Source organism: Alosa pseudoharengus, unplaced genomic scaffold, assembly GCF_046254945.1.
Source record: "Alosa pseudoharengus isolate Yale_2024_CS ecotype anadromous, Long Island Sound unplaced genomic scaffold, YU_APseudo_1.1 YU_APseudo_1.1_scf_11, whole genome shotgun sequence".
Taxonomy (NCBI): Eukaryota; Metazoa; Chordata; class Actinopteri; order Clupeiformes; family Clupeidae; genus Alosa; species Alosa pseudoharengus.
In genome coordinates, this window is record NW_027468576.1 from 38894025 (window position 1) to 38919680 (window position 25656).

Below are 25656 nucleotides of genomic sequence, written 5' to 3' on the forward strand. Positions count from 1 at the left end.
CCGGCAGCTTTCCCCTTCTATCCCCACTCAGCTGGACGATCGCTGTGTGGCTGACCTCTGACCTCTGTTGCTGTACCTGCCTCATGTTCTCCATGTCTGTGTGATGTTCTTGATAAAAAACACTACTCTGGAAGGCACCTTCCCTTTGTATATAGTCTCTCAATGGACTCTGTCCAGGGACGTTTTCATATGTATGCTGTGACTCTGCATGGTGTTTGAGCTATGTACCAGATGTCCTTGTTCTCCGATTTCTATTTTGTAATCTGTATTTCTGTATGTGTTTTTAAAAATATATTTGAAGTACCTGTGCATGTTTGTGTCTCCAGCACCTGCACTAGTCATTTCCAGAGGTGCATACAAACAAATATTTCGTTTATATTTTATTTATCTAGTCATTCACATAAAATATTTTTTTTTCCCTCACACTGACTTTGCTAAACAAGCGAATGACTCCATTTATACATGAACCTTGGTATTGGTCCTCCAGCATAGATCGCCTTGCTAGACCAGGAAAATTGACACCTTGTTGAAATCTTTCAGTTTTAATCTCACATGAGCAATACATAACGTCTCCAAGTGTAACAGTATTGTAGTCGCACATACCCTATTATTCTATAGCTTTTGTAATAGGCCTACACACATCATTACATTCATTAACAACTAATCTCTTCATTAACAATAGTTTCTTAAATCAATAGTCAAAATCAAAGACCTGTAAAGCCCTTTATTTCATCTCCCAATATTAATTAAAACGTTGATGTCTAACAAATCATAACTCAGGCATACCCTGGACTGTATGACATCACAGGCACTGAAATATGTAGATACTCATTGTACACTTCATACAGACGTGACCGTGCTGGACAGGGTGGGGACAGAGTGTGTGTGTGGGGGGGGGGGGCGACATTCAGATGTCCTTTACGGTGCTGTGCTGAGGCGTGTTCTCGAGTGCCGCTCTCTAGGGAAGCTGATTAGAGCGGCAGGACTGTTTGCTCATGGTGGGTTCCACCCGCGGTTCCACTGCCGCTGGTGTGATTGGTTCCTGTGAGTGGAATGTATTGCTGACGGAAGGACTCTTGCAGAGGCGCCCCTCGGTGATCAGAAGGTCAGCTGCACCTGTTCAGTCCGGAATCTCTCAAAGTCCTCAGGTATCGTATCTGCAAAAGAGGTGTGAGTGTCGTCCATTAGGCCAGCGGAGTCGAGGGCCACTGCTCTCAGTCTGAGCCATGTGTGCCAGTGGAGGACTATAAGCTTGTTCTCCGCTGGTCAAAGCATGACAGTTTACTTCCCTAGCATCAGTTTATCCCAATTAATTCACATGAATAATACACCATCAATGTCAGCATTAATAAACAATGTTTACAGAATGTTTGGGTTCACACTGACTGACTAATGAGCCACACTTTACATTCAGGGTTTTTTATCCCTGATTTTTTATCAAACATGGTTTACAACCTTGCTCAATATGAACACACCACAAAGACAGTGTGACACATTAAGGAGACATGACATTTTAGATAACCTTGATATGACCTTTCTTCATTCAACTGAGCAGTCAGCATGGCCATATACGTTAGTGTGTTATATGTAATTGGTGTGTGACATGAGCATGGCATTGGCTAAATGTGTGCTCAGTGTGATGTGATGGGCATGTTAACTAACAGTAAGGGAAATCACAGGTGGTGGGGCACTCAGTATGACGCCTTGGGCAAACACAAGTGGCAAGTGCTTTAAAGAAGCCCTATGCAACAATTTTAGCAAAAATGACCTTAATTATGCAGGTTGAGAGTCGTTCTGATGGTTCTACAACACTTTATGGGTTGTTTGGTGGGTGCTTCGTCTCATCCTATCGCTTCTCCATGGAAAAAACGAATATGCAAATTTCTGAACCCGGACCGGGTAAATCCGGATGTGACTCAGCGGAAGTATCCAATCGCGCCTCGAAAATGTAGTCAGATTGTAGTTTCTAAGAAGACTGCAAAACGGACGCCGACTTGGCTTTGTTGCTGTTGAAACTGTAAGTAGCCTACCCTTGGGTGAACTTTGTTTTTGTAAGGTGGTTTGATAGTCTCTTGAACAATTTGTTTGCTCGACCGTTTTATTGTGAGCCCTGTATGTGTTTAGCTTGGTTTCTTGATGGCTAGCTCGCTAGCTAGTGGGGGTTTAGCGTAGCAGTCACTTGCTACCGAAGCTGCAGGGGGAGCTATGTCGTGAAAAATGCGAGCCCAAATCCGGCGAAAACCCAGAAACAGCGAAGGAATAACCAGACCTGCATAGGGCTTCTTTAACTAGCTGTTTGAGTTTTCACCTGATGGATAGTGTTTTAGCCTAGCTGGGGGTGTTTTAACCTATCTGGTGGTGTTTTAGCCTATCTGGTGGTGTTTTAGCCTAGCTAGGGGTGTTTTAGCCTATCTGGTGGTGTTTTACCCTAGCTAGGGGTGTTTTAGACCAGCTGGTGGTGTTTTAGACCAGCTGGTGGTGTTTTAACTAGTTGGTGGTCTTTTAACTAGTTGGTGTTTTAGCCTAGCTGGTGGTGTTTTAACTAGCTTGGTGGTGTTTTAACTAGCTGGTGGTGTTTTAACTAGCTGGTGGTGTCGATTCTCACCGTTGCATCTGTAGCGCAGGTTGGCCCAGATGATGTTCTCCTGTGAGAAGCAGAAGACCCCGAGCCTGCCGCCCCTCATGGTGGTGTCGATGATGATACCTGTGTCTGCCACCATCTGAGGGCCCTCGTAGAAACGAACCCTGAACACACACACACACACATTAAACAGATACTGGTATTTAAATGGTTACATTCCTGTGTAGTTATTGAGTAGTCTACCTGATGTAGCTCTCCTGATGGTGTAGTGATTGAGTACCTGATGTAGCTGTCTTGACTGTGTAGTGATTGAGTACCGTTATTGAGTAGCCTACCTGATGTAGCTCTCCTGATGGTGTCGTTATTGAGTAGTCTACCTGATGTAGCTCTCCTGATGGTGTCGTTATTGAGTACCTGATGTAGCCCTCCTGATGGTGTAGCGATTGAGTACCTGATGTAGCTCTCCTGATGGTGTAGTTATTGAGTAGTCTACCTGATGTAGCTGTCCTGATGGTGTAGTGATTGAGTACCTGATGTAGCCCTCCTGACTGTGTAGTGATTGAGTACCTGATGTAGCTCTCCTGATGGTGTTGTGATTGAGTAGTCTACCTGATGTAGCTCTCCTGATGGTGTCGTTATTGAGTACCTGATGTAGCTGTCCTGATGGTGTAGTGATTGAGTACCTGATGTAGCCCTCCTGACTGTGTAGTGATTGAGTACCTGATGTAGCTGTCCTGATGGTGTAGTTATTGAGTACCTGATGTAGCTGTCCTGATGGTGTAGTTATTGAGTACCTGATGTAGCTGTCCTGATGGTGTAGTTATTGAGTAGTCTACCTGATGTAGCTGTCCTGATGGTGTAGTTATTGAGTACCTGATGTAGCTGTCCTGATGGTGTAGTTATTGAGTACCTGATGTAGCTGTCCTGATGGTGTAGTTATTGAGTAGTCTACCTGATGTAGCCCTCCGTGGGCCTGTGTTGGAGGAACCAGCGGTAAGAGGTCTTGTCCTTCCAGCCAACGTTGCGCGAGTCCTTCCACAGGAGCTTCACCTGGTCCGCCGTGTCGCCCGTATGCCACAGTGAGTTGCGCAGGTTCTCCCCCGGTCCTGTGGACGACTTCACCGCCTGACGGACACATCAGGGTCACGGTTAAAGATTAGAGGTCAGGCCCCAGCCGTGGCGCAACTGGCTGGGGCACCTGCACCATACGCCGGCAACCCAGGGTTCGATTCCCGCCCCGTGGTCCTTTCCGTATCCCACCCTGACTCTCTCTCCCGCTCACTTCCTGTCATTCTCTACTATCCTTTCAGTTAAAGGCATAAAAGGCCAAAAAAATATAAATTAAAAAAAAAAAAAAAAAAGATTAGAGGTCAGAACAAAAGCAGGGCAAAATGTTAGCAGGGGGTTTGAACTGCTCACATGCCCAGATACAGATACTATAATGAAGAAATGACACATATTATTAATTAAGCTGTTCTAACTGTGGGTTAGATGGGAACTGCACTAATCTAGCACTCACCAGAACCTTCTTCTCAATCCTAACTATCCCTGAACTTCCACCTGTAACTATCCTCTTTGACTTGACTTTGCTTGAACTTATTCTTATTCTACTCTATGTAAGTAGTACTTTTTTTTATATAAGTATATTTTTTTGGGCTTTTATGCCTTTAATGCAACAGGATAGTGGAGAATGACAGGAAGTGAGTGGGAGAGAGTCGGGATTCGGAAAGGACCTCGGGGTGGGAATCGAACCCGGGTCGCCCGCGTACGGTGCAGGTGCCCCAGCCAGTTGTGCCACAGCTGGGACCATGTGAGTAGTACTTATTGCTGCACTAACATGTCCTAGTGGGGCCATGTGAGTAGTACTTATTGCTGCACTAACATGTCCTAGTGGGGCCATGTGAGTAGTACTTATCGCTGCACTAACATGTCCTAGTGGGGCCATGTGAGTAGTACTTATCGCTGCACTAACATGTCCTAGTGGGGCCATGTGAGTAGTACTTATCGCTGCACTAACATGTCCTAGTGGCTCTGCATCTTGAGTGTTCCTTTTTGTAAGTTGCTTGGGATAAGAGTGTTAGCTAAATGACTCAATGCAAATGTAACCGGGAACAGAGGCCCTAGTCACTCACAGGGAAAGTGGGGATGTCTGCTGTCTGAACAGCTCATCATCATGAAGAACGCCGACTAGTCATTTACAGGAAAACGTTGTTGGACTCCTACACAGGGAACTTCTACTTCATCAGTTTCCAAGTCCAACTTCAATCGTGTCTTGTGCAGATGTTCAAGGCGAAACACTCTTTCGGTCAAAGTCTAAGCAATTTGTTTTTCTGTCATGGCTATATACACAAAGCTTACCCTGGCGGCTAGCACTGCCATCACTGACTGCCAGTAAACATGTGGTGGTGGGTGTTTGTGAGAGGTGTGTTTGAATCGGCCCACTGTAACGTAAACAACTGGACTAACAAATTCAACACCTCAGTATAATCAGTTTGGTGCTAAATCCTCCTGAGCGTCAATATCAACTTAATGAGTAAAGGATATAGCACTCACAGTTTTTTTTTAGAACTTTCTTTTTTAGAACTTTATGAGAGCACTCACAGTTCTTTTTTAGAACTTTATGAGTGACAGATAGTGCTCACAGTTCTTTTTTAGAACTTTATGAGTGAAGGATAGCACTCACAGTTCTTTTTTTAACTTTCCTTTTTAGAACTTTATGAGTGAAGGATAGCACTCACATTTAGAACTTTATGAGTGAAAGATAGCACTCACAGTTCTTTTTTAGAACTTTATGAGTGAAGGATAGCACTCACAGTTCTTATTTAGAACTTTATGATCGAAGGATAGCACTCACAGTTCTTTTTTAGAACTTTATGAGTGAAGGATAGCACTCACAGTTCTTTTTTGGAACTTTTTTTTTAATTGGCCCATGGGCGTTTTGGGCGTTTCCCACTGTAGCCTACCTTCAGCTGGATGCCCGGCTCAGCCACGGCTCGGAATGGGTTGGCCTGCCAGTATATCTGCTCCACCTGCTTCCACATGACCACGTAGAAACTGGACGAGTCCTGGTAGCCGAAGATGAAGCCTGCATAGTCATCATCGGTCACTGTGTTCACGTGAAACGTCCCCTCAAAGTCGACGCCGTTGAATGCAGTGTAGCCTATCAGATGAGGAGAACAGAGAGGGGGTGCATGTAGCCAGGCGCGTAGCAAGCGTGGGGGATGTGGGTGTTATAACGTACACACTTTTGCTGGAACACGATTCTATCCCCCACACTTTTTGTCAGATTAAAATGAAAGTAAAATATGGAAATAAACGCTCCCGTAAAGAGTTGGAACCGTATCTACCATAACGCACACACAAAGAGACACACATCTGTTGATTTGATTGAATGGTCATCCAGCCAATCACATCAAGTTAGCCAGTGAAGAAGCAGAGCCGCTCTGATCAAATTCAAAGTGTGCATCTTTCAAGGTGCTGCTACTTGGGTCGGCATTATAACGTCTGCAGTGAGCAGATTTCAGGTAGAATTGAAATGATAATTGTTAGGCTACCGCATTATGCTAATTTAGTAAACCAAAATTCACTGTCTGACTGACAGTTTTTGTCACAATGTATAAATGCAGAGTCAAAGTGAAAGCGGGGGTGCGCGCACCAAGGCACTTGTTGTTTGTGCAGAAAGACCTTTGGCTACTGTTCTCAGAGCATTATGCTTTCTCTGTCTATGATCTGCAGCTTTTCTCAAACTATGGGCCTCCTCAACAATTAACCTACTGGTCCACGAAGCCTGCGAAATTAAGTTATGCCCGGTGCTTCACACGTCTGATCTGATTTCACTGTCAATGTGTGTCGTAGTGCTACATGAGATCTTAATGTCTTAAATACGATCGCGTTCCGTTTATAACATCTTATTTTGATACAAACGGAGGCGTCAAGACACATTTGCGTTCTACATCTGAGAACTAAGATTTCCAGCATGTAGGCTATAACTCAAATAGAACGCTTATGAGCGCTCGAGCAATGTGTCCCTGCAGCAAGTGAAACTGGAGGTAACGTGGGCTAGAAGCAACAATAGTTTAAACAACAACGTGGCTTCCTGTAACTAGCCTATTAATGGAAAAAGCATAGAAACTGCTAATCATAATCTTTAAATTGACATTAATTAAGCTGGCTATATGCAACACAATTTATTTATATTCCCTTTGCATATGTTTGGGTAGACTTCAAACGTTTTTGAATTTGAGCTTACAGTTCTGTCACTATTCTGTCCTTTACATGTATTTAGGTATTAGTGATACCTCGAAATTAGGCTGCTGTCTGTTAGGGCAATTTATTGTAGCCTGCTAACCCATATGCACAAAACATAATTTCTGAAATAATTTCTTGATTTATAACATGAGATACAGTATGTCTCCATGTAGGGTAGTATCAAATAGTGAAGGTAGATCATGTAGGCCTACATGTCACATGAGTCACACATATGAGGGGCGCTGCTTGTTCTGTCCCTCCCAAACTGCATTAAAATGGTGTGTTTAGCAATCAGAATTTCAATTTTTTTCGGGGTAGAAACTGCCGGACACCAATATAGTCCGCACCCTTCTCAGAAAATACTTACAACGTCCCTGTAGGGAGTTATTTATAATTTGGCAAGATTGTTTCATTTTCCTATCCCACAACCCCCACACTTTTAAAAAGCTTGATACGCCCCTGCATGTTGCACATGTCCTCTGTCAAAACTGAGAACACCGACGGCTTTTCTTTTTTGTCTTTTTTGGAGTGTTACAACTTCAGAATCACAGAGTTCGATATCTCACCGACAGCCAGGCCTGGATCACTGTTCATGGTCTGAACAATCTCTCTGCCCTGTTGAAAGGTTCAAGAGATCATTTCAATAAAAAGTCAAAGAATGAACAAACAAAATCTTTGGACTACAAGTGCAAACTGGACCTGATTGAGGACGACCCAGTTGGGGTCTATCTGAGCGTCGCCCTCAGGGTCTAGCACCACGGTCTGGAAGGCCCGGAAGTCTGTCAGCGTGATCTCGGCATTCTCTGGGCAGTCGTCATATTTATCGATGAAGGTATCGTTGTCGTAGTCATTCTCACACAAATTGCCAATTCCATCCCCTACAGAACCAGACAGAAGCACAAAGCCAAATGTGGGAAAGAGGTCTGAAACACATCTGTACATTCTAAACAATTCTACGGTTATTTTATATGAAAATGTATTTTAACAAGATGCATGTAAAGGTCTGTAACATATCTGTTCATACTATACTAACTTATTTTTACTTAGTGTAACATTCTAACCACATTTAAAGATTAAAAAGTGTTCGGTGGAGTAGGTCCACTATTAAAATAATGAGGTAGTGTCTTTAGCCTGAGTTTGTGAGTTAAAGTGAGTCCACTGCTTCATCACTTCCTGAGAAGTATGTTCCATCTGTGAGGACCGGCTGTTGTTTATGGATTGAGGTTGTTGCCATGGCAGCTGTCCAAAAGTCTAAAATCTGCAAAGCCATAACTCATAGGAACCACATGTGGAATGTACCATCTGAGTCCTCCTGCAGGGGGTTTGGGACCAGGCGACAGTTGTCAGGGCCGGGGGGGATGAGGTCGGGGATCCCGTCATTATCGTCGTCGTCGTCACACTCGTCCCCGAGGCCGTCCCGATCAGTGTCCAGCTGAGAGCTGTTAATGACGGCTGGGCAGTTATCCCGGGAGTCCTGGTGCCCATCGCCATCGCTGGACAGAGATTCCCGTGGAACACACACACACACACACACACACACACACACACAGGGTCATCATTACAGCACAGTGTAACTGAGATCAACACAGACCACAGACCTTCTTTTTGTCCTTTTTTTCAGACCTGTTTCCTTTTTGTCATCATCTTTTCATACTTTCTTTACTGATTATCATGTGACTGCTTGTTTACAGATGACAATAAAAGAGCAAAGGGATCAGCGAGTCCCAGCATTTTTGCAGAGACCTGTTTATGTAAATGAAATGTAATGTAAATGTAAATCAGGTTTCTCTCTCGACCAAGTATACTTGCGTATACAAGGAATTTGGTCTCTGCATTTATCCCATCCGTGAATTAGTGAAACACAGAGCACACAGTGAACACACAGTGAGCTGAAGCACACACTAACCTGGAGCAGTGAACACACAGTGAGGTGAAGCACACACACACACACACACACACACAGTGAGCTGAAGCACACACTAACCTGGAGCAGTGAACACACAGTGAGGTGAAGCACACACACACACACACACACACACACAGTGAGCTGAAGCACACACTAACCTGGAGCAGTGAGCTGCCTTGCTACAGCGGCACTCGGGGAGCAGTGAGGGGTTAGGTGCCTTGCTCAAGGGCACTTCTGCCGTTCCTACTGGTTGTGGATCGAACCGGCAACCGGTTACAACGGTTAAAAGCCCCAAGCAGTAGGCCACGACTGCCCCTTTTTTTCTGCTGAGATTCAGCAGTGTTGCAGAGACCTGATGTTCACACAGCGACACAGTCAACTCAGCTCTGCTGCATGAGAGCCTACCTGTCCTGTCCAGCATGAGAACCTACCTGTCCAGCATGAGAGCCTACCTGTCCTGTCCAGCATGAGAGCGCACCTGTCCTGTCCAGCATGAGAGCGCACCTGTCCTGTCCAGCATGAGAACCTACCTGTCCAGCATGAGAGCCTACCTGTCCAGCATGAGAGCGCACCTGTCCTGTCCAGCATGAGAACCTACCTGTCCAGCATGAGAGCCTACCTGTCCAGCATGAGAGCCTACCTGTCCTGTCCAGTATGAGAGCGCACCTGTCCAGCATGAGAGCCTACCTGTCCAGCATGAGAGCCTACCTGTCCTGTCCAGTATGAGAGCGCACCTGTCCAGCATGAGAGCCTATCTGTCCTGTCCAGCATGAGAGCCTACCTGTCCAGCATGAGAGCCTACCTGTCCTGTCCAGTATGAGAGCGCACCTGTCCAGCATGAGAGCCTACCTGTCCAGCATGAGAGCCTACCTGTCCTGTCCAGTATGAGAGCGCACCTGTCCAGCATGAGAGCCTACCTGTCCTTATTGGTGTCACAAGGGTCCCCAATCAGGTCGTTGTCCTTATCGAGCTGTGGAGAGGGGAGTGAGGTTACACATGGTCCACACAGAAGAGGAAAGACTTCTAGATGCGTTATGATGTTTGCTGCTCCTGCGTATGAATAGGCCGGATAATATCCACATATACTGCAGCAGTGTAGCACACACTACTGTAAGAACTGTTTCATAGCACACACTACTGTAAGAACTGTTTCATAGCACACACTGCTGTAAGAGCTGTTTCATAGCACACACTGCTGTAAGAACTGTTTCATAGCACACACTGCTGTAAGAACTGTTTCATAGCACACACTAATTTACGAACTGTTTCATAGCACACACTAATTTAAAAACTGTTTCATAGCACACACTAATTTAAAAACTGTTTCATAGCACACACTCATTTAAAAACTGTTTCATAGCACACACTAATTTAAAAACTGTTTCATAGCACACACTACTGTAAGAACTGTTTCTCTGGGTACCATGCACTATGTCATTTCATACCCTGTTCTTTTTATATTAATATGTTTTTGTGTATTAGCACATGAGATGAACTTGATGTGAAGTTCAAGTGTGCGTAAATGTGTGTGTATGTGTGTGTGAGTTGGACACCTGGTCAGGGTTGGGGACGTAAGGACAGCTGTGTGTGTGTGTGTGTGTGTGTGTGTGTGTGCGTGTGTATGTGTGTGTGTGAGTTGGACACCTGGTCAGGGTTGGGGACGTAAGGACAGCTGTGTGTGTGTATGTGTGTGTGTGTGTGTGTGAGTTGGACACCTGGTCAGGGTTGGGGACGTAAGGACAGCTGTGTGTGTGTGTATGTGTGTGTGAGTTGGACACCTGGTCAGGGTTGGGGACGTAAGGACAGCTGGTGTGTGTGTGTGTATGTGTGTGTGTGAGTTGGACACCTGGTCAGGGTTGGGGACGTAAGGACAGCTGTGTGTGTGTGTGTGTGAGTTGGACACCTGGTCAGGGTTGGGGACGTAAGGACAGCTGTGTGTGTGTGTGTATGTGTGTGTGTGTATGTGTGTGTGAGTTGGACACCTGGTCAGGGTTGGGGACGTAAGGACAGCTGTGTGTGTGTGTGTGTGTGTGTGTGTGTGTGTGTGTATGTGTGTGTGTGTATGTGTGTGTGAGTTGGACACCTGGTCAGGGTTGGGGACGTAAGGACAGCTGTCACATGCGTCTCCAACGCCGTCTCTGTCTCTGTCCTTCTGATCAACGTTGTGCGTCTTTTTACAGTTGTCCTGCTCGTTCTTGATACCTGGGGGTCAGAAAGGTTGCAGATGACCTCAGGATTCACAGGTGACCTCAGGCCCAGATCCGCTCCAGATCCGCTCCAGATGGGCTCCAGTGGTTTTGTGTGGGTTGTCCAGACCTACCGTCTCCGTCGATGTCGTCGTCACACTCGTCGCCCCTGCCGTCCCCGTCGGTGTCCCGCTGGTCATCGTTCTTCACCAGGCGGCAGTTGTCACAGGCGTCGCCGAAGTCGTCCTGGTCCACGTTGCGCTGGTTCACGTTTGGCACAAGCACACAGTTGTCCTGCCAGAACACAGCTTCAGGGTCAGCATGATCACTAACAAGAGAGACCAGTGCTTCCTACAGGGTCAGCATGATCACTAACAAGAGAGACCAGTGCTTCCTACAGGGTCAGCATGATCACTAACAGGAGAGACCAGTGCTTCCTACAGGGTCAGCATGATCACTAACAGGAGAGACCAGTGCTTCCTTCCTTATCAGCAGCACAGCTGCAGAGATCTGGCTTATGGGTCACTTCATGCCAGATCTCTGCAGATCACTGTCACTATCACGGTGAGTATGTGACTGACTGACCTCTCTGGTGAGAGTGTGACTGACTGACCTCTCTGGTGAGTGTGTGACTTACCTGTGTGTTGGGAATTTCATCACCATCTGCATCGTCGTCACATGCGTCTCCGATGCCATCTTTGTCCACGTCCTCTTGCCCAGAGTTGGGTACCGTCTGACAGTTATCCTGGTGGAATGCAGCACAACCCATTTGATCCATTAGATGATGTCATAGGTCATAGGTCATACTTTTGTCCTGGTGTTCGTGCATTACTCAGATAACAGCAACTGTTCCCCACCTTTTTGCAGTTAGTCTCAGCGCAAGGCAACTTCTGGTCTGGGAAGCCATCAATGTCAACATCAGGTCCACAGAAATAACCATTGCCTGCCCATCCAACATGACACTAAAGGCAAAAGAAATCCATGGCATTAAAGGTTAAAGTTTAAAGTTTGGCTCTCACTCAGACCTGGTATTCATTACATTGCCATCATTAGTTAGTTAATCTCTTGATTAGATACATTGTCGTTACATGATGTTGTGAGTTAGATACTAAATTGTGAGGTCAAACAAAATGAATAGTGAGGTCATAGTTATTGCAATGTGACATTGTAAATTCTGGACTGTGTAGTCATAATGACATAACCGTGAGGTCATAGTTATTGAATTATTGCAGTGACATCATAGATTCTGGACTGTGAGGTCATAAGAAATTAATTATGAAGTCATAGTTATTGAAATTACATCATAGATCCTGAGTTGTGATGTCATAAGATTGTTAGGTCATTGGTACAGTCAAGTCACAGGTAAGAGTTCCATGAAGAAGAGAATGAAGATGGCCTCTGTCTGAAACTTACAACACACTCGATTGTTCCATCTTGGTGAGAGATACAGTCGGCGTTGGTGTGACATGGGTTTTCCTGGCCATTGCCACATCCTTGCTCTGCTCTGCATCCGCTGTTCTGGTCTCCGACGTACCCTTTCTTACAGGCACACCTGTACGACCCCTGGCACACACAGGGGACAGCGTGGCATGAAGCTGGTGTGTACAAGGACATGCGAAGAAATTAACTCAGTTACGTTCAGTCATACATACAGGTGTGTTGATGCAGTTGGCATTTTGTACGCAGCCACCGTTGGCAACTTCACATTCGTCGATGTCTTTGCAGACCTGCTCAAAAAAACAAACAAAACCAAGAGGATTAATCCATCTCTAGAACACTTTGAATGCTTTGAAATCTCTTCATGAGAAGAGTAGAGCCCAACCTGTCTGTTGGACATGGCGTAGGCGAGTCCGACGCCGTAGACCTGGGGGCCCATGTATCCCGCCGGACAGGGGCCGCAGCGGAACCCTGGGGAGGTGTTGATGCAGCGCACGCCCATGTGACACGGCATCACGGTACACTGCACACGTCAGCACAGCACAGACATATGCTTAATAAACATTCTTAAGAGACACAATGCAGCGATGCAGCAGAGAGCTTATGTAATGCTCACTACTGAATCATAATAAAAGCATTTGAGTAGCATCACTGATGTTAAAACCTAATGACACTGTCATGTCTTGGGCAATTGAAGGCATTTAGTAGAAAAAAACTCATCAATCTCTAAAATTTACATGAAAACAAATAGTCCATACACAACATGATTGGCAAAACAGCGATCACTATTAGCACTATGCAGTTTGTTCACAGCCAGCTCATCCTGCGATCACTATTAGCACTATGCAGTTTGTTCACAGCTAGCTCATCTTGCGATCACTATTAGCACTATGCAGTTTGTTCACAGCTAGCTCATCCTGCGATCACTATTAGCACTATGCAGTTTGTTCACAGCTAGCTCATCCTGCTGTCCAGTCCGGTCAGCTCAGTGTCTCAGCTCACCTCGTCCACATCTGTGCAGTGGGTTCCATTGCCCACCATGCCGTCGGGGCAGGGTCCACATTCAATGCCGTTTGGCGTCTCGGTACACTTGACCCCGGGGTGGCAGGGGTTGGGGTCACAGGAGGCTCGGGGAGGATCCACACCACGCATCGCTGCAGGACGGGGGGACAAGCTGTTGCTTTTTTTCCTACTGTAAGTCTATTCCATCTTTTTGAATAGGATGGGGAAAGGCTAACTACTCATCATAGTTTGACATTTTCAGTAGATTGGAGGGGTTTTTTGTTTCCCCTGAATACTAACAATTGAACAATTTCCTTCACCTATTCTGATTCTTGAAATGTTATTTAATGCTTTCTCAGATCAACATTATACCTCTGGAATCTGGATATTGAATTTAGTCTACCTTTCATTTTCTGTCTTATGGAACATGAATGCTTCAAAACTGACTCAGTGGCCTAAATCAACAGATTATCTTCATAAGGCCTCTATGTCAGACCACAGTGTTCCGTTTAGATTCTATAAGACACATTCCCTAGATGCATGCTGGGAAGGCAGCCTGGTGAACACACTTCATCACCACTCACCACAAGCTTCGCACTCCATCACCGTGTTCTTGAGGAAAACGATCTCATGGATCTGAAAGAAGACAGAGAGTCACTCGCATGCGGCACATCAGCGGTCACGGGACGCTGTCTGTTAAAGCCATCAGAAAACAGCTGGCATGGCGCCCCAGCAGGGATTGGCGTGGAGGTTTACCTGTTGCTTCAGAAGTTCCTTGATCTCGGCCAGGGCTTGATTGGTTCCCTTGATTTGATTAATGATTTCCCCATCTGCATCCAAAAATAGCACAGGTCAACTCCCATAGATAGTTATATGTTTATTGATCATGTACCACACAAATAAACAGTTGCATAATTAAAATGTAAAAGATGACATCACCCTAGTGCCTGCCAAATGGATTTGCTGCAATATGTCCATATGTTGACAGATTGGTAGTGCAGTTTTCTTGACTGCTAAATGAATTTACTTCCAAAGTCCATATGTTGACAGATTGGTACTGCAGTTTTCTTGACTGCTAAATGAATTGACCTCAGGCCCAGATCCGCTCCAGATCCGCTCCAGATCCGCTTCCAAAGTCCATATGTTGACCTCAGGCCCAGATCCGCTCCAGATCCGCTTCCAAAGTACATATGTTGACCTCAGGCCCAGATCCGCTCCAGATCCGCTTCCAAAGTCCATATGTTGACAGTTTTCTTTTTCTTCTTTTTTTGTTTGCAAATCTGCCCATTTCATTTGGAACATTCTGGAGGTAGATGACGGAGATGTCTATTTGATACACACATTGGGAGGATGTATGCATGGATGTGTGTGTGTGTGTGTGTGTTTGTTTGTGTGTATGTCCAGTGTGACTGTGTGTGTGTGTGTGTGTTTGTGTAACAGTGTGTGTGGTACACCCCACTCTTTTGGAGATAAATTTGTGTCTAAGGGATTGCATTTCTTTGGCGTACATTTTTAACCCAACCTGCTGATCTTTTGGACAGCCATCTATCAGTGAGTGCAGCAGCAGGCGAAATGACTTCTGCAGGGGTGGTTAGTCCATCGGCCCATGTCCATTAAACAAACTCACTCCCCCTCTGTACAGCGAGCAGCTAGAGCTGGCAGTGCTGCTGGACTCAGAGCAGCTGAAGCTCCACACCTCACATCTTCTTTTTACAACAGCCACAAAACATTTGAAATAACAATCACTGCGAGGCTTCCGTTGTGTGCAAACGGTGTGAAACTGGAGGTCTCCATCAGAGAAGACAGGAAGAGTGTAACTTGGGGCCATGCTCGAGTCGTCTGCGGCTGTTTGCCTTTCTTTTATGAGCTTGACAAGAGTGGGAATTTACGGGTGTTCTCTGCCCCCTGGGCAGTTGTGGTGAGTTTGTTCCCAGATGAGGGGGGTGAAGGGGCGGAACAGGGGCACACCTCCGCACCCCAGCAACAGTGATTTGACCTGTCATGCCCCGCACCCCAACTCACACACACACACACACACACACACACACATACACACAGACGTACATACACATGCACACACACACAGACGTACACACGCACATGCACATACACACACACACACACACACATACACACACACATACACACACACACACACACACACAGAGACGTACACACACACACACATACACACACACACACACATACACACACACACATACACACACACACACAGACGTACACACCCAGGGAGCTGTCAGGCCCGTAACCCCCCTGGGCACAGAAGCCTCAGTGTTCAGGGGAAGTGTGCTCTTTCCATTAGCTGATTCTGTGTTTTCCAAATGAATTCCCAGCATAAACTCAAGGGCTCACAAACTGCTACTGAAAACACAGAAGCTGCTGCTGCCCAGCTTCACAAATGGCACACACACACACACACACACACAAACAAACACGCCAGCCTCACAAATGGCACACACACACACACACACACACACACACAAACAAACACGCCAGCCTCACAAATGGCACACATACACACACACACACACACAGACGTACACACACACACACAAACAAACACGCCAGCCTCACAAATGGCACACACTCACACACACACACACACGCAGCCTCACAAATGGCACACCGGAAGAGCCTTCCCCTCGTAACAAAAGCCAACCAAATATACTGAAACTATATACTTTAACTGTTTGTAAATGTCACATTCAAATATTATGTTTGGAAAGGTCATTTCAGTAATTATTTTTGTAACCTTCCAATAGTGAGAATGGTAGAAATTAATCCCTTCTGTTCATTTAGAGGTCAATGTAACTCTCACTTGATTTCTAAGGAATAAATCTCAGTATTATTTGTGCGACATACAATTATGGTCTCCATTTTGAGCCATTTCAAAACCCTTTTTTCCCCATTGCTGCTGTCATTACTGAACGCACTGAATATATTTTCTTCCCGATATGACCCAAGCTAGTATCAGAAAAAAAAGTTCTTCTAAAAAAACTATTTGTTTTCTTACCTCTTTGTGCCGACACTGCGGAGTGGCACTGGGAGAGTGCTATGCTGAGAGGCAGAATCCAAAGCATGTTGTCCCCTTCTCCCCAAAGAGCCAGAAAATCAGAACAACTTGACGAGGGGAAAAACAAAATGTTGAGCCCAAGAGAAGCCCTGTGCTGTGTCCAGTCCTCGGGTCGTCAAGTGAAGTGCTGCGTCCAATCCTTGGGATGTGCTGGAGGTTTACAGCACTGAGGTAGACACCAGCATGAGCGAGTGTGTGTGAGTGTGTGTGATGCTCTGCTCCTCCTCTGCTTTTATACTTACCATTTGACATCACTCCCATCACAGATATACCCAAACCAATCAACACACACACACACGCACACCACACACACGCACACGCACCACACACACACACACACACACACACACAGACACACGCACATACACGCGCACACACACGCACACACACACAAATACACACGCACACACACACACGCACACACACACACACATACATACATGCTAGTGCAGGTCAGGTCCATAGGCCCCACATGGTATACTTAATAACATGATTTAACATGTAATAACATGATTTTTTTCAGTTATTTCCATTTAGATGATATTAAAAGTTGGTATTCGGCAAGTTTCTTAAAATCTATCTTTTAGTTATTTCCTGTGTAAGATTTCACATTTTATCAACCTAGATTTCCCACAAAGCTTCCACACATGGTTTTTTTTTTGTTTTGACCATTATATTTCACTTCTTACAGTTAGACATGGAAAACAGTTGTCCGCTGTTGATGTCTTTTCAGAGATTAAAGTCAGATGTCCAAAAAAAATAACTTAGTACAAATTAGTGTTGTTCTGAATATAGGTCAACAGAATCCGCTTTAATGGACTGAAGAGTTTTGGGGAAAATGGATTTCCATATTGGTATTCCAGTGTGGATTTCCCTTGGTATCAAATTCAGTTAAACTCAGTTTAAAAAAAAAAAGTTAAACTCAGTTAACGAGTGTGTTAATTGTTTTAGAGCATGAGCCTTGGTATGGAAAAATATTGTTTTTATCAATGGAGAAAAACGTTTTTGCATTCCAACAATTCATTCCATCTCTTTTTTCCTTCTCAGGTCTCCAGGATTGGTTATTTGTGTGTTGTATATCTTATTTGCCAGTGATGGCATCTGCAGATGTGGGGAGAATTCCCCTCCTGCACCCAAGAGGTCCAGCTTACTGCACCTTGACAGGCTTTTATGTCGTCCATTCTCGGCCGTAGATCTGCGTCAGGCCTGGACCAGAAGGCTGCCGGAATCAGCCGCTATCTGGCCGGTGTTTTTTTAACCTCCCCAACCCAGCGCACACCCCACAGACAAATCCCCTCACAGTAAATCTGACTGAGCTCAGGCTTTAAAACTTCACGATAATGCAAATAGCAAAAAGGTCCTGGATCCACACGACGTGCCTCACTTGTGCAATAACTTCAAGGTAACATCTTTTTTAGGCAGGACAAGATTATTTTCCGAGCCAACCACGTCACGTACCGCCACTCGGTTGGAGTCACATGACTCAGCAGCTTGAGTGATGGATGTAAACCCCTGCGAGGGGAGACGGGTCTTTTGGGGGAGCGGTGATGTGTTCCGCTCCTGTGGCGAGGCGACAGCGAGGTGAAAGTTGACACACACATTTAACCTTCTGTGCAGTCCATCAGTGAGAGCTCACACCCACTCCACAGGCGCTCACGCTCAGAGCTGGTCAAAGCTGGGCCACGTCAACAAATGGACAACCAATAACTGTCATGTTTAATTTAAACCCCAAGCCTGACCGTGCCAATGACAGAGATCAAAGGTGTTTTGCCTGCTGGCGGGGAGCCTTGTGTATGGTGGTAACTGCTCGTGTACAAGGAAGTCATTACACGTTACATAACATGCTGTGGAACAATCGGCACTCTTGCGAAACATTGCAAATAAACATTACACATCCATTAGTGGTCATTCAGCAGGGACAGTGCAAAAGTGACCGCTAAAGGGAACTACAGGCTGTAGCACGAGGTGGTGCTAGGGGTTTGTGTCAGGGCTTTGAAGTGGACTTGTAAAAAGGAAGCTCTCTGCCCAATCTGCATAGCAATGAGAGCCACCAGGAGCCCAAAATAAAACATATTCACCTGAATGTCTTTAACCATTTTACTTTGATACATTTGTAGCGCTCATTTTATTAGTAATGTGAAGAAGTCATGGCTCCTTTCTTCTTATCTTTGTGTTATTTATGAAAATCTTTTGTAATAGAAAATTTAAGTTTTGGAAACATTTACGTACCACCTTTGAAAATATGGAATACAATAAAACCAATATGGAGATCAAATTGGTCACCAGGGTCCATTTTTTGTTCTCCTCTAAGCCAGGTCGTCCTTGTGAGGGGGACAGATTGTTAAACACATATAAATACATATTTGCAAAGGTAAATCTTTAAAAAAGGTGAAAAACAAATCCATGTCCAGACATTCATTCATTTATTTTCTATGTAAAAAGTTGCCATGTACAGAAAGTAATGGCCTGTGGTACTTTACCTCGTCTGTCACACCCTGGTCTACTGTTTCCTCCAATAGAATATCACACACGTATTATTTCTGAAATCATTAGTTGGTAGAAATGCAATGATCTGAACGAAACACATGGTTTAAATCAGCCAAGCCAAAGACATGTGCATCACCGCATGGTATAGCAAATAGCAAACAGAAGAGGAGGGGGCTGACTGGTGAGAAAATATATAAATAAATATATAAGTCCTTGCTGAAACCACGTGGGACATTAGACAGCTTTTTACAGCATCATATCATTATAATGAAGCATATTTACATAATTAAGTATAATTAAATATCATTAAATATCATTAAATACGTGGTAGTTGACTTGTTAAAGCACCATTTAAAAAGAGCGTCCAGCGGTACACATGGCCTGCCCCTTCAACGTGTAAAAAACAGGAAGTCCTATCCACCCCCCCGTGCACACAGAGAGAGGGGGGGGGGCTGGACCAGAGGAGGCTGGGGGTGTCCACAGGACAGCGGGCTTGCTGTGGGGCTGCTATGGGAGGTGGCGTCTGTTTAGTTTGTCCATTGCTGACGTGCGGCAGATCTCCTCTACTCGGCCTTCTTGGCCTTCCTCTTGCGCGTTCCTTCGCTAAGCTCCTCCTTGGTCTTGACGGGAGAGACGGGGGTGGCGGCGGGGGCGTGGTGGTCATCAGCGGAGGCCAGGGGAGAGCCGAAGAGCAGGTGGCACACCCACGACTCCACCAGGGCGAAGGGAGAGCCGTGCGAGTGTCTGGCTGTCATGAACACCTGGAGCAAGAAAACGAGAAGTCAGCTCTCACATCCAGTGCAGTGCACTTGATTAAATAATGCCATCTAGCTCTCACATCCAGTGCAGTGCACTTGATTAAATAATGCCATCTAGCTCTCACATCCAGTGCAGTGCACTTGATTAAATAATGCCATCTAGCTCTCACATCCAGTGCAGTGCACTTGATTAAATAAGAGCATCTAGCTCTTAAAATGCAAACAATAAATGCTTTTAAATCAGATTTGTTTTGTGTTAATTCCTCTGGTGATGCGCTGGTGAGGTTCTAATGAGGTTCCTCTGGTGAGGGTTTAGAGAAGTTTCTCTAGAGAGGTCTAATGAGTTCCTCTAGAGAGGTCTAATGAGGTTCTACTAGAGAGGTTTTAGTGAGGTTCCTCCGATAAGCGTTTAATGAGGTTCCTCTGGTGAGGGTCTAAATAAGTTTCTCTAGAGAGGAGCTTGTGAGGTTCCTCTATAGAAGCTCAAGTGAGGCTCTTCTAGAGAGGTTCCTCTGATAAGGGACTAGTGAGGTTCCTCTGGCAAGTACCTTGGACGTGGCCATGAACAGGGTGAACACACAGATGAGGGTGCTCTTGGAAACAGGCAGAAGATGAGCTTCCTGAAGTGTAAACAAAATGGCTCCATACAGGCTGGCCTTGGTCGGGCTGATAAAACAAGACACACACACACACACACAGAGAGAGAGAGAGAGAGAGAGAGAGAGAGAGAGAGAGAGAGAGAGAGAGAGAGAGAGAGAGAGAGAGATAGCACAGGTATATTATTCTATTACTTTAAAACACATCTTAACTCTACTTTCACAGTGGAGATATTTAAGACCCTATACAAGTGTGTGTGTTCCTCAGTGAGAGATCGTGGAGATATTTAAGGCCCAATACAAGTGTGTGTGTTCCTCAGTGAGAGATCGTGTGTACTGTACACTCACAATGACATGTTGAGGATTTCATTGGTCTCTGGTTTCCACACACCACGCAGCAGCTGTTCGAAGTTGGACATGAGGGCCACGCCTGAGCCTGCGTGTGAGGGGCGAGAATAGAGGCGGGGAGAATTAGCACGGGGCTCCATGGCCAGGCCACGCCAGCTGATCTGGACTTAGCTGACCTGTGGGGCCAAGGCTGACACTGATACACACCCACATAGACACACACCCTAAACATGCCTAGATTGCCCACATTTGCTTTGGGATCAATAGAGTATCTATCTGTCTATCTATCTATCTACAGTATCTATCTATCTATCTATCTACCTATATATCTACAGTATCTATCTATACATCTACAGTATCTATCTATCTATCTATCTATCTGTCTGTCTGTCTATATTTCTACACACACACACACACACACACACACACACACAGACAGACACACATACGCACACACACACAGACAGACACACACACACACACACAGACACACACAAACCTTTGACGTAGCCGGTGATGATCATGATGATGTAGCCGTGGTGGTAGGCGTGGTGGGCGTGGTGAACACCGGCGGCGATCTTTCGTGCGCGCACGACCTCCTTCAGAGCCACCAGCACCAGCTTGATGGGCAGGAACGCCACACACTTGTAGAACAGGTTCAGAGGGCAGTAGAAGATAAGGTACCTGTGATGGTGGCGTGCCAGTAGGGATGGAAATGTATGGAAATGTGTGAGACAGAGGAGAGGCCAGGGGAAACCACAAAGACAAGGTCAAAGCCTTAAAGCTGCTTGCACACCGCCCCAACAAACACCAACAGCTGGGTCAGTGTGTAACGTGTGTGTGTGTGTAACGTGTGTGTGTGTGTAACGTGTGTGTGTGTGTGTAACGTGTGTGTGTGTGTGTAACGTGTGTGTGTGTGTGTGTGTGTGTGTGTGTGTGTGTGTAACGTGTGTGTGTGTGTGTGTGTAACGTGTGTGTGTGTGTAACGTGTGTGTGTGTGTGTAACGTGTGTATGTGTGTGTGTGTGTAACGTGTGTGTGTGTGTGTGTGTGTAACGTGTGTGTGTGTGTGTAACGTGTGTGTGTGTGTGTGTGTGTGTAACGTGTGTGTGTGTGTGTGTAACGTGTGTGTGTGTGTGTGTAACGTGTGTGTGTGTGTGTAACGTGTGTGTGTGTGTGTAACGTGTGTGTGTGTGTGTGTGTGTGTGTGTGTGTGTAACGTGTGTGTGTGTGTAACGTGTGTGTGTGTGTGTGTGTGTAACGTGTGTGTGTGTGTGTGTGTGTAACGTGTGTGTGTGTGTGTGTGTGTGTGTAACGTGTGTGTGTGTGTGTAACGTGTGTGTGTGTGTAACGTGTGTGTGTGTGTGTGTGTGTAACGTGTGTGTGTGTGTGTGTGTGTGTGTGTGTGTGTGTGTAACGTGTGTGTGTGTGCACCATCAGTCTGTGTGTTGTTGTTGTTTGTTGGGTGGAGTTGTTATAGTTTTTAATCATCTTTCTTTAGCTATTAACTACTAAACTAGTGATGGCCTTTCATTCTAGCTGCTCACTACTGAAGAGTAGGCTATAGCATGTGCTTCTGTACGCTAACTTGGCAGGAATACGTTTTGTACAGTGAGGCATTCACAAATGTGGCTGGTATACGTTAGTTTACCAAAGGTGAACATTTAATCCATGATGTGTTTGTTCACTTCAGATAAAGTTGTACAGAGCAACTGTACTCATTGTTACCACCCTAAGTGGCAGACTTTACTTTGTTTTAACGTCACTTTCTGGTTGGGTTCAGTGCTGCCAGCAGTAAAGTCCTTTTTAGAGCCTTGGTGGGCATTGAGCTGGTTAAGTCCTTTTCAGAGGTTCTTACCAGACAGCGGTGGCCAGGAGGATGTGGCTGTTGTTGTGGAAATAGTCGATGGGGCAGACACCGAGTATGATATCCGCCAGGATGTAGCTCCCGAAACAGTAGAGCATAGCACAGAGCCATGAGGCCACAGGGCTCTTGCGGGACACCTCCACTGAGCCTGCACACACACACACACACACACGCACGCACACACACATACACACACACACACGCACGCACACACACACACATACACACACACACACGCATGCACACACACACACACACAAACACACACACATACACACACACACACGCACACACACACACACACACACACAGACACTTCCTTTATTCAGATCAGTACACGTACAGTCTACAACAGATCACATTTACATAAACACACAGTGCAATATCCTCCCAATTCATATGCTTTTGCGATGAGTGGACACCACACTACACCACTGGTTTGAGGTGTCCTCAGGAGCGTATCAGTGGACATTTTGACAGAAAGCTGATCCTTACATATGTGGACTATAAATACATGCTCTCCTCCTTGTCCCCCTTCGCAACTGGCTGGCCGGGATCAAACTCTGACCTATAACACCCGTGCAGTGTTAAGCTCATTCAGATCGAGCGCGAACCAGCAAACAACTGTCAAAGACATGCCGCTGATCTCGAAATATCCACCTAACTATATATGACCAAAGACCTGCTCCAGTGAGTTCTGCTTAGGAAACAAGTGCAGCCATTACAATTCTCTCACTCTCTCTACCGCCCCCCCCCCCCCCCTATGTGTGTATGTGTGTATGTGGTGTTTGTGCCTTAGATCTAGCCTACAATAGGCTATCTGTTCTGTATTGTACAAATAACTCTCTGGGCTTTCTATAGCTTTAACACAGAAAAAGGCAATGCAGCCATGTCTCTTCTTGTTCAAATAAACGGTGATGCTAATTATCAAGGAAACAAATGGGAACTCGGTTGCGCCCCATCTCTAGGACCCTCCGCTGTCTATTTAAGGACATTCTATTTATACGTCTTCCAACTTTGGTATGTGCCTCACTCTATCGAATGTCATGGGGGTGCAAAGTAAAGTAACTTTGCCTTCTACAATGGTTTGAAGAGAAACATCAAGATAAAGCGCGACCGCAAAATGCAATGTTTTTGAAATACTTTCTGTGTCCTTGTGGGCTAAATGAAGCTCGACAAAACATGTCTGTGTTGTTAAATGAGTCCACAGTCTACTCGAGTCTAAATCGAGTATTAATCGCATAATCACAAGGAATGCCAGCTGACCCTTTCATATCAACGAATGAGGTTTATGTGAAATTAGAAATGACAGAAAGCTGCGCGCACCAATTTTGACAGCAGCAGTGCATGCGAACACCTGCGTCCTCCTCCAGTAAAGTACACACACGATTCAACAAAAAATGAATGAAGATGTTACTCACCTGGCTCATACTTGAGGTAGAGTATGGACACGATGTAGTAGGCAAGATCAAAAACGGGAAACATTGCCATTTTTGAAAAATAAACACCAACTTCGCCCAGATTTAACACCCCTAACACGTCCATGATTTATTACAAAGCAAAACACTACCGCATGAACTAAATTAAAGATCTGCGCAAGAGGAATACATACACCGTGTCCGGCGACTCGCTACGAAGCCCTCAGTCTCCACGAGTAAAAACTCCGTCACCCAAGCTATCCTATTAATAGCCTAAACCGTAGGCTACCTCATCCGCACAGCCTTTTTTCTGATCCATTTACAGAACGACCACCGTTCGTCCAAGCCTAATCAGTGTTTGGTGTTTCTAATTTAAATAGCCTGCCTTTATTATTAGCGAGGTTTATTGAGAGAGGAATGAATTCGTCTAGCGAGCCCTCTATTCATCATGAGATGCTGGAGGCGGTGTGCAGTTATTGATGGCCCCGGGTATCAAAGACGCTCTGTTTTTACTCAAAAAACGTAGGCTACTGATTCTGCGTAGCTAAATCCTGCTCTTCCCTAACTTCGTCCTAACGGTAGGCTACCCCATGATATACAATCGGAAACTTACGGCCCAAGAGCTTAAAATAGAGTGACCTCCGACAATACTCTGGCTGGAGAAATCTGGTGCAGATCCAACAATACGCGAAAAATGTTTTGCAACATGGATTGAAGATAATCTCCTTAAAAAGGATTATTTCATGTGTCATAATGTTGTGTGTGTGTGTGTGTGTGTGTGTGTGCGCGCGCGCGCGCATCAGAAACTATCAAAATCTGACAGACATTGCAAATACTTTTAGTTCAGCTGAGAATAGCTGGTCCTGGGTTTGTGTACAGCAGTTGACTATTTTGGCTATTTCTTGTCCACTTTACCTTAGCATTGGATTTAAACAAAGGGCAATCACCCCCCCCCCCACACACACACACACACACACACACACAAATACACATTCCTTTGTCAGTGTCAGGGGTGATGAGCACAGGCAATGTGGCACATTTAGTAGCCTACACTACTACCCAGTGCCTCATATGAACAACAATGTGTCGCACAAGTCACAGAGTTCTTGTGATTGTGTCTGTCTGTTTGTCTGTCTGACCATATACACTATTACCTGTGTCAGATCCTCCTGCACCTCACTGGGCCTATAGGCTGCAGTGTTTCCCATACATTGGCTTATTTGTGGCGGCCCACCACAATATCAACATTGACCACCACACAATGATTTTCCAGGTTGTACTACATTGTGCTTAAATCTGGTTAGCATCATAGCCACGCTGTGCTAATTTGTTAAAAACTGTTGCATTCAAGTTAATTCTGCAAACCAACCACCACAAATGGAATTCAGTTGTCTGGGCAACACTGGGCTGCATCCTCTCCCAAAGGCCAGCTGAGCGGAGCTCTGAAAGATCGTCCATTTGTCCCTGGACCTGAGGGTAGACCTGGCTCAGGGCTCAGTGCCTTAGAGACATAATGAATACAAAAGGGTTTAGACAACGGGGAACTTTACTAAGTATGTGACAAGTGTGTCCTCTGCCTTTTTTGAGGCTAGGGGAACACATCAGTGCAAACCAATGTGTAACGGCACACCAGCTTATTAATGATTATGAAGTATCACACACACTAGTTTATTTATGATTATGAAGTATCACACACACCAGCGTATTATGAAGTATCACACACACCAGC

The 25656-nt window shown here is 45.4% G+C and overlaps 2 protein-coding genes across 2 annotated transcripts; both read right to left on the bottom strand.

Annotated features, from left to right (window-relative positions):
* Positions 1-1098: 1098 nt before the first annotated feature.
* comp (cartilage oligomeric matrix protein) lies at positions 1099-16461 on the bottom strand. Its single transcript, XM_076275476.1, has 19 exons — positions 16395-16461; positions 14117-14190; positions 13945-13996; positions 13361-13512; positions 12744-12881; positions 12574-12648; positions 12335-12484; positions 11779-11883; positions 11559-11666; positions 11056-11215; positions 10819-10937; positions 9653-9705; positions 8129-8322; positions 7529-7707; positions 7396-7444; positions 5545-5741; positions 3534-3706; positions 2606-2745; positions 1099-1157 (listed from the first exon to the last, which is right to left on the bottom strand). Exons 1-19 carry the CDS (start codon positions 16459-16461, stop codon positions 1099-1101), a joined length of 2244 nt encoding a protein of 747 aa, XP_076131591.1.
* A 2412-nt stretch (positions 16462-18873) lies between these two features.
* On the bottom strand, positions 18874-24333 carry tmem38a (transmembrane protein 38A). Its single transcript, XM_076277710.1, has 6 exons — positions 23931-24333; positions 22501-22657; positions 21143-21327; positions 20644-20731; positions 20248-20365; positions 18874-19702 (listed from the first exon to the last, which is right to left on the bottom strand). The coding sequence occupies exons 1-6, from the start codon at positions 24052-24054 to the stop codon at positions 19505-19507; spliced, it is 870 nt and encodes a 289-aa protein (XP_076133825.1). The 5' UTR covers positions 24055-24333; the 3' UTR covers positions 18874-19504.
* Between the last annotated feature and the right edge of the window lie 1323 nt (positions 24334-25656).

What these genes read in the sequence shown, in the direction of transcription:
- tmem38a (XM_076277710.1), bottom strand. Translation starts at nt 24,054, where the DNA reads ATGGACGTGTTAGGGGTGTTAAATCTGGGCGAAGTTGGTGTTTATTTT. An exon ending in CTACCTCAAGTATGAGCCAG is followed by an intron (nt 22,658 to 23,930) that starts GTGAGTAACATC and finishes GTGTGTGTGCAG; the next exon opens with GCTCAGTGGAGGTGTCCCGC. An exon ending in CTCCTGGCCACCGCTGTCTG is followed by an intron (nt 21,328 to 22,500) that starts GTAAGAACCTCT and finishes CCACCATCACAG; the next exon opens with GTACCTTATCTTCTACTGCC.
- comp (XM_076275476.1), bottom strand. Translation starts at nt 16,461, where the DNA reads ATGCTTTGGATTCTGCCTCTCAGCATAGCACTCTCCCAGTGCCACTCC. An exon ending in GATGGAGTGCGAAGCTTGTG is followed by an intron (nt 13,513 to 13,944) that starts GTGAGTGGTGAT and finishes CCCGTCCTGCAG; the next exon opens with CGATGCGTGGTGTGGATCCT. An exon ending in TGATCCAGGCCTGGCTGTCG is followed by an intron (nt 5,742 to 7,395) that starts GTGAGATATCGA and finishes CTCATCTGATAG; the next exon opens with GCTACACTGCATTCAACGGC.